The sequence below is a fragment of the Colletotrichum abscissum genome (assembly GCF_030869225.1).
Source record: "Colletotrichum abscissum strain IMI 504890 chromosome Unknown Scaffold_24.1, whole genome shotgun sequence".
NCBI lineage: Eukaryota > Fungi > Ascomycota > Sordariomycetes > Glomerellales > Glomerellaceae > Colletotrichum > Colletotrichum abscissum.
Genome location: NW_026850143.1, coordinates 266,692 through 279,336, shown reverse-complemented (window position 1 = coordinate 279,336; position 12,645 = coordinate 266,692). Strand labels below are relative to the sequence as shown.

General features: G+C 54.3%; 4 protein-coding genes across 4 annotated transcripts; 1 reads left to right on the top strand and 3 right to left on the bottom strand.

Annotated features, from left to right (window-relative positions):
* Positions 1-112: 112 nt before the first annotated feature.
* Positions 113-3,004, bottom strand: CABS01_09769 (coatomer WD associated region; the record flags this gene model as incomplete). Its single annotated transcript, XM_060543126.1, has 5 exons — positions 113-1,148; positions 1,199-1,362; positions 1,410-1,825; positions 1,874-2,843; positions 2,987-3,004. The coding sequence occupies 5 exons, from the start codon at positions 3,002-3,004 to the stop codon at positions 113-115; spliced, it is 2,604 nt and encodes an 867-aa protein (XP_060399824.1).
* A 997-nt stretch (positions 3,005-4,001) lies between these two features.
* CABS01_09768 (mannitol dehydrogenase domain-containing protein) lies at positions 4,002-5,189 on the bottom strand (the record flags this gene model as incomplete). Its single annotated transcript, XM_060543125.1, has 1 exon — positions 4,002-5,189. The coding sequence occupies one exon, from the start codon at positions 5,187-5,189 to the stop codon at positions 4,002-4,004; it is 1,188 nt and encodes a 395-aa protein (XP_060399823.1).
* Positions 5,190-7,781: 2,592 nt separating this feature from the next.
* Positions 7,782-8,132, bottom strand: CABS01_09767 (uncharacterized protein; the record flags this gene model as incomplete). Its single annotated transcript, XM_060543124.1, has 1 exon — positions 7,782-8,132. One exon carries the CDS (start codon positions 8,130-8,132, stop codon positions 7,782-7,784), a length of 351 nt encoding a protein of 116 aa, XP_060399822.1.
* Positions 8,133-9,026: 894 nt separating this feature from the next.
* On the top strand, positions 9,027-9,587 carry CABS01_09766 (uncharacterized protein; the record flags this gene model as incomplete). Its single annotated transcript, XM_060543123.1, has 1 exon — positions 9,027-9,587. One exon carries the CDS (start codon positions 9,027-9,029, stop codon positions 9,585-9,587), a length of 561 nt encoding a protein of 186 aa, XP_060399821.1.
* Positions 9,588-12,645: the final 3,058 nt, after the last annotated feature.

Sequence of the window (12,645 nt, the reverse complement as noted above, 5' to 3'; positions counted from 1 at the left end):
GATCATTACCGTCAACGCCCGTCGAGGCAGGGCCATTCGACATCTAGGCCTTTTACGATCCCCGCACCGTCCCTAATCAAATTGCGTTTTGAGATACCGAGCACACGGCTACCTACTCCTCATCCTCTTCCGCCTCGGCCATCTCCTCGTCGGCGTCCTCATCGGCCTCTTCTGCCTCCTCTGCCTCCTCTGCCTCCTCGGCCCCCTCGGCCCCCTCGGCCTCCTCAGTCGCGTCTGTTCCGTTGACCTTCGTGACCTCGGCAACTTGAGGCGCGGCGCCACCCTGCTTCTCGAGTTGAAGCCACTCGTCCCACTCGGGAAACAGGTCTTCGTCTTCTACCGGAGCACCGACCATCTTGGCGACGCGGCCCTTCTTCCCCTTTTCGAGGCTTTCCTTCCACTCCTTGACGACATCTGCCGTCAGACTGGGCTTGTATGTTTGCGAGAACAAGACAGCCTCCGCTAACCGTCCAGTCTTGGTAAGAATCTCCACGCAGCCAGCAACGTCGCCTAGCAGCCACTTGCAGCTAAATGCCACGTTGTGAGCGCCGGCCTCTTGCGCTTGGTCGGAGAGTTTTGACAGGCCACTGCGGTCGGATGTGGAAGAGTAGAGAAGGAGCAACGAGCCAAGGTCCTTCGCATGTGTAAAGCACTCTTGCGCCACGGCGACCTGCCATCCGGCAAGGGCAGCGTCTCCGACTGTCTTCCACTTGTGCTCAACATCTGCCTCTCTCGCCAACTCGAGAGCAGTATCCAACTGACCCAGTCCGAGAGCGAGGTCAAACTTGTGTTCGGGATCGGTAGCAACCTCCAGGGCAAGTTCCTTGTGACCCTGTCCCTCCAAGAATCGTGCGATCTTGTTGAGTTGGTCTGCAGGAATCGTGTGCAAGAGTTCTTGTGCAGTCTCCATATCATCACGAAGAACCAGAGTCTGGTACTCGAGCACAGGCAAGGACAAGGAAAAGGAGGTGACACCGACATCCTTATCAGCCAGGTAGATTCTTGAATCACGCTGGATGTAACCCAGGATGTACATGGACTGGTCGAAGTGGGATACCGTGTAAGTCTGGTCGCCCACAAGGTAGTTCAACCGGTTGGTGCTGTTGGTGTATAGGAAGCAATCCCCAACCCACTCTCCGGTGCGAACACTACTTGAGCATTAGCATCTAGTTGTTTGGGGCGTAGATAAACAGCTTACCTCTCGTTGATGTCCGTGATGACCTCAAAGGCGGCCTCGACACCATCTTCGTCAATCTGGTTGGTTTGGACACCCTCGACGTAGGCTTCGCGCGAGAAACGCAAGACGTAGAAGGTGTCTTCGCATGCGAGGGCAACCAATTCGCCGCTATCAGACCAGTACACCTATTCAAATTAGCACATGGACCGAAGCAGCGCAGCAAGAAACCAACCTCTCTCGGCTCGACCTCAATGCGTCTGACCAGACCACCGGTCTGCCAGTCAAAGAATGAGATACCCCCTTGGCCCTTGACACCAAGAAGGACACCTCCAGTCAAGCCTTCAGCCTGGAAACCGACATCGAGGCCACCCGCCTTCTCAACAAAGTTCTTATACACCTTGACGCTGGTTGCCGACTCTCGGATGGCGAAGTCGTTGGTGTTCTCCTTGGATGCCCAGACGAAGTCCAGCGCAGAGCCAAAGGCCTTGTTACGCCAAGCGAGAGCCGTGTAGATGATGTATTCTCCATCTCCGCAGACTGCGACAAATCGGCCATTCGGGTTGTGTACAAGCGTCGAGGGGTACACTTCGCAGGTACCGAGCTCCTTGACAGGAAGGGAAATGGGCTCGTTGTCCTTGATCGAGGCATCTAGTGGTGTTAGCAAAAGGTGTGGGGTTCAAGATCGACGCAACATACCTCCACCCTTGATAATTGCAGAGACGACTTCGTTGTGGCGGGCCCACACAAGCTTTCCTGACGCATCCATTGACACGGCTGGCTCCTCACGACCAAGCTTCACAACGACAGCACCATCGTCGAAACCAACAGCTACGCCTTGCTTGCCCTTCTGGTAGGAAACGCACCATGCGCGCTCCAGGCCATAGTTGAGAGACTGCTCGAATCGGTATGTATTTGCGTGCCATATCCTAATGGTGCCGTCTTCGGAACCGGAGATGATGACTGGCAGCTCGGGGTGATAGCATGCGAAAGAGACGTTGTTCGTGTGGCCCTCGAGGGTGGCGATCAGAGATTTGGTGGTATAATCCCAGACCTTGACGGTGCGATCGTCGGATGTCGTCAGAAGATAGGGCTTGTCAGAGTGAGGGTAGTAGTCGACGTGGTTGACACCCTTGGCCTCGTGGGCCTCGAGAGTGAAGTTGGGCGTCGCCGAGCCGAGACTCCAGATCTTGACAGTACGATCAAGGGATGCGGAAGCGAAAGTGTTGGTATCCTTGGGGTTGATGGCGAGGCCCATAACGTAATGGCCGTGGCCCTCAAAGACTTGGACGCACTTCCAGCCCTTCTCCCAATCCCAGAGCTTAATCGTCATGTCATCGGAGGCGGTCAGCACGAAAGGTTGTGTCGGGTGGATGGCGATGGCGCGAATGTAATCGGGATGGGCCTCGAAGGAGGTGATCTTCTCTGAGGTGTTGTAGTTGTATACACGAATCTGAAAGTCATCGGAACCGCAGACAATCCAGTTCTTTCTTGCGACGAATCGGCCGGCTCGGACAGGGACATCGGTGAGCTCGAAGGTCTTGACGATCTGCTGAGTCTCGTATGACCAGATGTAGACATGACCGCTGTACAAAGTCGTAAGAATCCATGGCTCTTGAGGGTGAAAGTCAATGCCCTTCACCCGCTCGCTGCGGGCGAACAATTGTCGCTGGAAAGAATAAGTCAGCTACCCAGAGCTATTCAGGGGACGACAGGTTGGCGAGAGCTATGCAGCTGCAGCTCTGGCTAACCCAATAGCTCTTGCTCGACCAATGCGCAGAGCTGAGGAATTCCATTCGGTCTGGTTCGTACCTTGACGTCGACCTTCATGTTGACGACCTATGCCTGAATACCAGCAAGGGAGAAAGTTGAAGGAAAGGTGATGGTGTCCTCGAGAAACGAAGTGGGGGAAGAGTGGTTCTTGCGCTGGATAGGACACCTAAAGGGGAATCATACGTGGCAGTCCGACTAACTCGAGAAAAGGAGAGAGGAATAGCAGAGGCCGCTGGAAGCCAGTCGCGGAGGAAAGAGTCGGGGAGCCTCGTCAGCTTGTGTCGTGGGAATTGATGGCTTCCAGAGCTTTGGCAGGCGCAATTTTGGCCAAGTCGGTATTTCGAGCTTCAACAGATGTGTCCCTACCGTCGCCAGGTTCAGGAGCTGATTGGTGCCTTAATGATGTGGCTTTTGCCTAAGGCACATACATTTGAGCCACGTAAACTGAGATGCCCTTCAATTGCATCGCTTATCTTATCTGACAGCCAAAGCCACACCCACATCATCAGCCACAACTCAAGTAAGGTACCAGGTAAGTGGCCGCACATCAGCCTCTCACTTCCAGGCTGCGGTATATACCTTACTAAAGTAGATACCTGGTTTCTGAATCCCCTCAGAAGGCAGTCGGTAAGAATTTGCGGCGGCTCTTTTTCATACGGAAGTTTACACGCAATTTTGACATTTGGGATTCAAGCAGAGTCTGCCGGATTTATTGATGTACATTTATCATATGCAAGATCCATGGACAGCATCTTATGCACATCTTCCGCTGTCGCATACACACGCTTCACCTGTTTATTTTCATAAGTGATGTACGAAGTCACAAATCGCGGCTCGCGAGGCAGATGGGTTGTTTTGTTTGGAAATAGTGTTTGGATTTGTAGCTCAGATCTATTGATCTTGATCCTACCCTTTAACTCGGGTTTGCTCAGAAATTGCGCTAAAGCTGCGCTCTCTTAGTATCCTCAAACTCCATGCTTGTCCCAGTGATATATGCTAAAACGCCGAAAAAATCATGCCCGTCAATCGTTACACATCAAAGCTTTCCGGTGAGTCATTCCTCACTGTCGGCCTGGACCTTGCGAACAACAGCAGCCAACATGGGGTGAATCTTCTCCGAAGACTGGATGCCACAGATCTTGGTAACAGCCTCCTCTGGGGAATTCTCAGACATGAGCTTGGAGAGCTCTTTGCTCTCATCATCACCCTCAACGTCCTGGAAGCGGAACGCCATCTCAGCTGCGCGGAGCAGAGCAGTGCAGTCCTCACCCTTCTCGGCAAGCTCGGCCGCGGGGCCGACGAAGCGCTCCTTGCGGCTCAACTTGCGGAGAGGCGCGCGTCCGACACGCTCAACAGCGTCCTCCAAATGGGGGTTGCCGATGCGGCGAATGATCTTGGCAGCATACTCACGCTGGGCCTTCTCGTCGATGCCGTGCTTGCTAATGATCAGGTTGCTGGTCTCCTCGAGAGCCTTACGAACCTCGGCCATGATGGCCTTGTCCTGAAGCGCATCGTAGACGGTGCGCTTACCGCGGTTGTAACCGTGGTAGGCAGCAGTAGCGTGGCCAGTGTTGACGGTGTAAAGCTTGCGCTCAATGAAAGGAGCGAGCTCATCGACCCAGTTGATACCCTCAATGCTGGGAATCTCCTCGAAGGGTGTACGCTCGACAACCCACTCGTAGAACTTCTCGAGGGTGACGTCGAGACCAGCATTCGGGTCCTGAGCAGGAACGATGCGGTCAATGGCGGAGTTGGCGTACCGTGCACGCTCGTGGTGGTCCTCCAAGCGGTGGACAGCAGTGTTGCGAGGGTCCTTGATGTGCTCAGCAAGGGTGTCGGTGGCGCCAATAGCGTTCTCGCAGGCAATGACAGAGATGGGTGCCAGGTCGCTGGGACGCTTGTCAATACCCTTGGCGATGACAGGGGCGATAAACTTGAGGATGTTTGGGCCGACGGAGCACGTGACGACATCAGCCGTGGCAATCTCCTCGACCAGCTCTGCCTCGTGTGTTCTTGAGTTGATGGCGCGGTAGTTTGTAATTGTGTTCTCGTTGGTACCCTCAGCACCGACCTCGATAACCCGGTATGAAGGGGTCTCGTTCAGCTTATCAATGAGAGCATCGGCGACGTCGGCGAAGACGACCTCGTAGCCGGAGTTGTGGAGAAAGCAGGCGACGAATCCACGGCCGATGTTGCCGGCGCCGAAGTGGACGGCCTTCTTAGTGAATTGTTGTGTTGACATGTTGGGCGTGTGTGTAAGGTGTGGGTGTTGGAAGGGTGGGGGTTTGTTTGTTGGATATAGTTTAGGAATAGGGTAAAAGGCGATTGTTTGGAGCCTCGAAATGTTTTGGTTTATCAAGATCGCTCAAGATCGAGTATGTGAGTGGGATATTGAATGGAATGGTGAGAAGAAAAGCCTGTGATCAAAGGGGGGAACAGGTTGTCTTTATAATCTGAGCGTGTCGCCTTCACGAGAAGGACCACGACGATGTAAAGGACGGCGAGTGTGTCTGGGAAGGCACCATGGGATGGCCTTGACGTGTGAAAGGCTCATTTACAGTGGGGGCATCGGCTGGAAGGGGAAAGCATGAAGGAGTGGAGGGGGACCCATGCAATACGTCGTCCATGACGGGACGTAGGGATGAGGAAAGGTCACCTCAGGTACTTCTGTGTAGTGCATCGCACATAAAGGTACATCGGGCGCCGGGAGGGCAGATACGTATCGCCCATGTACTCCTTTTTCCCGCGCTGAGATCATCACGTACCCGGAGTACTGGGTACATCTGGGCGGGCTCCCACCAAAAGACCTCAGAGAGTCTGTGTCAATGGTCAAGGACTGCCCCCCAGAGCAATGACATAACGCCGCATCCCCTTCAACCCCAGCCATGCCATCATCCCCAGTATTTCCTGGCCTTGCAGCAAATAGACAAGCCAGCTTTCTTGAGTCCATCCCGTCACCTCGTCCACAAGGCTCCGCTTCGTTGAAACGGAGTCGGCGCCGCCTTAGCTCTCTGGCTACCGCCCCTTGAGCCAACGAACATGCAGCATTTCATCAACAAGTACGGAGTACCGTTCTACAGTCTCCACTAAGGGGTGACTGCAGAAGGGGGCGTGCCGTCAGAGGAAAACACTATGGAGAAAGTAACGATGGGCGCAGTCCAAAGTGATGCAACTGCTGAGAGGGGACAAGGGTACGGAGTGTGGTCCATGGAGGGGTCGCAGACTCGCTGCCCCTCCGCCAGGCTGGGTTGGACTTGGAATGGATGCCGATTGTGGATGAATGGGGGGAGGGCCTTGAGGCAGAGGAGAATCAAGAGGAGAAAGGATGTCCGTGGTTTGCATCCTTCGCCAATCATCATGAGCTCTTTGTCGGCTGCCTTTATCCCTCTGCCGTTGTTGAGTATTCACTTAATACCTGTTGGTTTGCAGATAGACGGCAGAGACATCTCGGCGTCAGCCACGCCGGCCTGATGAGTGTGTCTACATCGCATGTGAGGAATCATCTTGTATTAGCACATGCCTTGCCTTCAGAGTTGCTCCTGGAAAGCTTCTCTGCTGTCTTCGCTTCTGGCTGGTGGGAAGTTATCGGCTCTCATGCCCGTCAGACAACGATAGAACAGGAAGCTCCACTGAATCTGGAAAGGACAGTAGAGTAACAGGTGATGGCAGCCCGGAGAGGCGAGTACCTAAGATACGCAGTAAGGCCCGAAACGGTCATCCGTGGCCCTTCACCAGCATCACATGTGCTTGGAAGTTCAAGGAATAGGTGTGCCTAGGCCTGCTTGTGGTGCTGAGTGTGTATGTCTGCAGGAAACACACACAATGAGGCTTTTTGGTGCCCTGGTGTTCCGGTGCCTTAGCATTCGTTGTATCGCTTCGCAATAGGGTAGCCGAGACATTGATGCTGGCTGGTCCTGAATACTAGGTACTGTTGCCTATCCACGGAGAATACCGTACGCCCGCTGTACTACGTATGGAACCGAACCCCCAGAATCCCTCCATCTCTTGAGAGGTTGTGGTGGATGGACGGGTACGTGGACAAATGGATAGATTGCCATGCCGGTTCCGTCCGGCCTGGAACCGCAGGGACCCTGAATTGTCAACAGCATGGTAGTCGACTCGGGACATGTGGCTGGCCGCGGCAACGATCTAATGTGCTATGAAGAGAATTGGTGTTGCCGTTGGCAATAGTATGGACATCGAACATTTCGCGTGGACTTGGCCGATGCGGCAGGTGTATCGAGAAGTAACAACACCGGTGTATCCAGCATCCGAAAGGGTTGCCAAGGAGGGGTACGGAGTAGTTTGGAAGAGGCATTTCTTCCCTTGTCGTAACATCTCGGATCGCAAATCGAAATCGTGGATCAGTAACCTGCTACCGACAAGTCGCACTACGTTTTGCCAGGGGCTGGTGCCTCCATGGCCTGTTCCTGAATTTCGCCGCGCCGCCTCACGATGAATGGTCCAACGGCCCGCCGAGAGGGCCGAGGAACCGTGGAAATTGGAGAATGCATAGATTTGTTAGAGTGCATTCGCAGGATTCGTGGCAGATGAAAGGGCCAGGCTGCCACTCGGCGCAAGTAAGTTGGCTCAGCGCTATGCAATGCCACGTCCGATAATCAACCGGAGACTCGTCAGAGAGTTAGATGAAGGCGGCATTGCTTCGATCGTGAGAGTTGGATATAGACCAGTGGTCGAATCAGAAGACGGCATCTGGGGCCCCATCCTGGGTGGGCTTGATCATTGATGGCCCCTACTTCTGTCCTTTTGGCGTGCCCCGCGGCTTGTGCTGGCGAAATGTGCGAACTCAGACTCAGCCATGAAACGGGACGGATTACCGTGGAATCTGGAGCTTGAGGGATAAATTACGGCGGCGGCTGTTCTTCCTCGTCAGGCCTGTCCGCCTGGGAGACCCTTGCCTGGAATGCAGGCCACAAACGCGGGACTGCGATTCGTGGAGGTGTCGACATGGCGCCACTTTGGGGTTTGTCGTCGCCGCGCCCAGGCGATTAGGATCCGCAATTTCTCGCTTTGTTGACGCCGACGGTGACCAACAGGGCCAAGTGCAGCGGAGATTCGGAGAGATGGCCAGCGTGTTTGTAGGGACCTTCGTACGGTGGCGGCAACTCTGTTGGGTTTTGTGGTTTGCAGGCCGGAGGGTGCCAGAAAGAGGACTGCGGCTCATCAGGACCAGTCATGGCTGGAGAATCCGAGAGCGATAAGACGACAAGAAGTGGAAATTCCGGGCCTCAGGCGGCGTTGGTATGCTTCGACTGCTTTTGGCCCGAAGATATGGGGCTTCATCGGCCAATACGGTCCGCCTCGTGAAGGTAGCCCCGTGGTGATGGTTGGACCAGTTCGTATTGTACGGAAGGTGATGGATGGTGCATTTTGCGGACCAGAACCAGAACCGGCGATGCTTGGCCCAAGGTTTGGAAGGAGAATGCGGTACGGCGGAGGCACTAGGTACCTCTTCGCTCTCTCTCCCCGTGTCCCCGTGTATTCCTCAGGCTGTTGGAGCCCTCCACAGCCCCCAGTTGCCGATGAACACCTGCATGGAGGGTGCAACCTCTTGCGCGAAAAGGGACATCAAGACAAGACGCAGGCGGGACATTTGGGAAGTGAGATTCTGCCTGCGATCCCGAACGCGAGTCTGGATTTGTTGACCTTGGTGAGGATGATTCGTCAACGGGAGAAAGCTGGGTCCCAAGGGCTCAGCTTCGATTGCCCATCGCTTCTCGCTTGCTTTCCTCCCCTGCCTGTGTAGTAGGTATGCACGGCATGTAATGACTGTTCCCTATGATCCGGTTGTCTGCTTGCCGCCTTGGTGATGCCTGGATGAAGTAATCGAGCTGAGCAGTCGATATGGATAGTTGAGTGGATTAGGCCGAGTTGAGCCCCGATAGTCGAATGTGGTTATGCTCATGTTGTGTCACCAAACTGGAGCACGTTGCGTGTGTGTTGAATGCCGTGGAATGACACTTCACGATGATGTCTTGCGGTTGTGGCTGTCTGAACCTGGGATTGCTTGAGAGGGTCCGTCGTGTAGAGGCGAGAGACATCCGGAATCTGCTGGAACATGTACTTCTCCACGTTGTGTCAACCAGAAGATACCTCCACCCGGGCCCAGCATCGTGTTTCTGGTGGGGGTCGTCTCCGTTTCTGGTCTCCAAAGAAAACGGCCCTGCCCCCAGTATTCCTTCTCCTCAATGGCGCAACTATGAAATTACCTCTGTGTCTGGACTCGGGGAAGAACAGAAGACGGACGGCTGACATTGGGTCCCGTATGGAGATGGCACTTGCCCACTCGAGTCGACGAGCAAATCGGCGAATCATCGACAGATATCACAACTGCTCCTTCCTCGAGGTTCGAGAGTCTGAGGTACACCCTTCGGTACCTCCTTCTTCTCTTTGTACCTCGAGTAAGGTACCTAGAGAGGGTACTTACTTGGCTCTTGCCCCCCGCTCCTTGTTCCTTCCCTTTATCCTCTCAAACGGTGGGTCCCTTGTCTGTGGAGACGCTTATCCGTCTTGCCCAGGGAAACCACGGCACTCCCGACACTTCCGTTTGCGGTCTGCGGTATCTGGCGCAGCTCTGGCCCGAAATCCCCCGCCCACACCCGTCTCAAACTCTCGCTGATTCCGTCTCTCCGCCGGCCTGGTGCCCACTGTCACCGACCATGTTTCCCATGTCTTCGGCATCGCAAGCCGCCAGATAACAGTGTTGCGACTCTCGCTTTATTCTAACCAGAGGTATCACATGGAGTTGGCATAAATCCAATCATCATTCCTTCGGCTGACTGTACAGGTAGGAAGCATCCTTCGGTCGCGTTGCAGAGTGCGTCCGGCTAAGCAACCACCACATCCGATGCTGTGTACCGAACACACAAGATGCCGGCATACCCTCTATAATACTGGTGCATGCGCTCCTCCAACAGAATGCCGGTCCTCCTCTCTGTACTCGCGACACTATGCAGATTACCTGTCAACGTTACAGACTTTGGCTTCCCGGCGGGACCAGCCACAGGAGCACCCAATAGCTTTCGATGCTGTAGTGATACACTCCGAGCGACATAGGTCAGGCTGCACTTGATTTACGCCCTCTTTTCAGATGAGGCTCGAAGCAAGATATTCCTCTTCTCAGCAATGTTGAACAGCTAGCTTAGCCCTAGTAGTCTTCCAGTGGCTGCGTACTGTGTACAGCGAACCATCTCAACACCACAGGGCAGCGAGCGTCTGGCGGCCCGAGGCGCCCATATCACCTTTCATACACCTCCAGTTTTCGCTGCCAAATAACTCCCTCGGCTGAAGGCTGGTGTTGTCAACATCATTTTTCAACTGCTGTGCTCTGCTTCAGTCCCTCGTGGCCTCTACTAACGCAGGACGCCCGGGTTAACGCACCACAGGTACGCCAACCCCGAACCACGGCGGCTGCCACTCTGCCACGCCGTTTCTCGCTATCCTTTTTCGGTCAGGTCCAGCAATTTGGGACAGTGAAAGCGAAGCCTAGGAACAGGCACATTTCAATCGTCAAAGTGTATTGTCGTCATCGCTTGCTTTGGCTTCCAAATTATGTGCCAACCACCCGGATACAGGTGCTAGCCCATTGAGTTCGGATTCATGTCACAGAGTGTGCCGGCCCATGGCTTCTCCCGCCCGATGGCCTCCGATTACATCGAGCCTCGATCGTCACCGTCATTGCCTTGACAGGCAGTCCCCATGCTGATCAGCGTAAGGGATCCCCCCTCTGCTCAAGTAGCCTCAGCGACCGCGGGGACTACAGCTCGGACGTCCGTCTGAAGACTTAAAATGCATGCTGCGTTTGTTGGGCGTTGTTGTGCATTGCATGGCGCCGCACGGCATGTCTGTCACCAACCGTCCCATGCGTCGACAGTGTAGCAAAGAAACCTCGCAGACATCTTAAGGGACGGAATGACGTCGATGTATCGCTCCAGCAAATCGAATATGAACTTAACGGTCCAAGAAAGGTTGAGTCTATACCACTTTGGACGTTTGGCTATGTATCACATTAGATACTACAGCAGTCGCGTTACAGCTTACCAGACGTTATCCTACCATCGTGTACTACTTCAACTGTGCGCTCAAGCAAATCGGCCAGCCAGTCGATGTAGGTACTCCATTTCGAAATAAGCCACCATTGCACAGCAAACCCGCGGGGCTCATCTGTGTCCTCCGAGAGAGCGTGCCTTGATAACGCCTGGGATTCATTACCCTACTGGATGGATTGGACGCCTCAATCCTGGCCCATCTCACGATGTTGCGCTAGTCACAACTTGAAAGTGCCAGTAGTCATTAAGGGAAACCCCAGTAATCCCACTATCACATACGTAGTGTACGTATCCGTACATACGAAAAGCAAAGTCTCTTGAGGACTCCATTGCGGCGGAGCCAGGCACATTCGCCAATTGGCTAGGGATTGAGGAGACTCCTTGAGAAAACGGCATGCAGACACTTTCACGCTTTCTGACTGGACAAGGAGTACAATCAGCAACCCAGGGAACTCAGTCCGACTGCGAATGTCCTCACTCTTTAGACTTGGGTCTTGGCATGCGTCATTGCTGGGGCTTTTCTATGCGTCCACGCCCGCCAGTCCATGTCAAGCCCGCGGACCCTTTTCCCACCAAGACGCTTCTTTGCAACATGACTGGCTACTGGCTTTGCCCGCCATTCTGCACCAGGTAAACCTAGGCATCAAGGGTCTTGTTAGCCTTTTGCGAGTCGCAGGTACTTAGGATAAGGGCCCCTCAGGGTGTGCGATTAGTTCGGAGACCCTGGTCCTGGCTGGCGCCCGTTGCAGCTTGTACTTTACACATTCACGATGCGCCAAGTTGAGGTTTGTCAGAAACTCAATGGACCCGTCATCCCTTCGACGATGGTCGGCTACGACAGATGGGGCTCTGGCGATTTAGTCGAGTTATCGCTCGCAAGAGCACGTCATTCCACCTCGCTAGCAAACAAACCCGGTGCTCAACTGTCGTGAGTCTTTTCGAATTTCGGACTCGATTGCCGGGCTTTTCTCCTTGGGCTTGAGTCGTAATTTGACCATGTTTTGCAACAGTTGCTCACCACATGCCGCATGGTAGCACCACAGACGTTCAAGTTCCAACAGATCGATCGTCCAGCTTGGGAGGAGATATTCAGGACCAACTGCCTTTCCGGATCTCGAATCCCATCGCTACATCTGTACATCTCTCGGCTACAGCGTCTATCCCACAAGATAAACGGTGGTCATAGCAATGCTTGAGTCGTTGACGGCCCGCTAGTGGGCAACCCCAGATGATCCCAAAGGTGGTGATGGATCAACGGATGGTCGTTGTGGACGGTCAGTTCCACGTGAGGATGACAAGAGATCCAGCGATCCACGAGATGGGACTGGTGTGGACTACGCGTTTGGCGCGGCCACCATGGACGGTTGCGGCGGTTGGGCACATGCACCTGGATCGACCCCTATCTCACGCATCGCATTGTCGTTGGAAGTCCATGGCAAGATGACACTATTCATAAAGGTCCACGTGCTGGTTTCTACCAGATTGCGACATTTTTTGTCAGCCTCACATCGTCCCGAGGCTTGCCACCGTTCAGAAGCAGATCAGGCCTTCAAAGCATTGCAGCGCACAGCATCTCAGCTTCAGTCGTCCTCATGCAGGTAGGCACATGGAAAGGCACATGAGAGACTT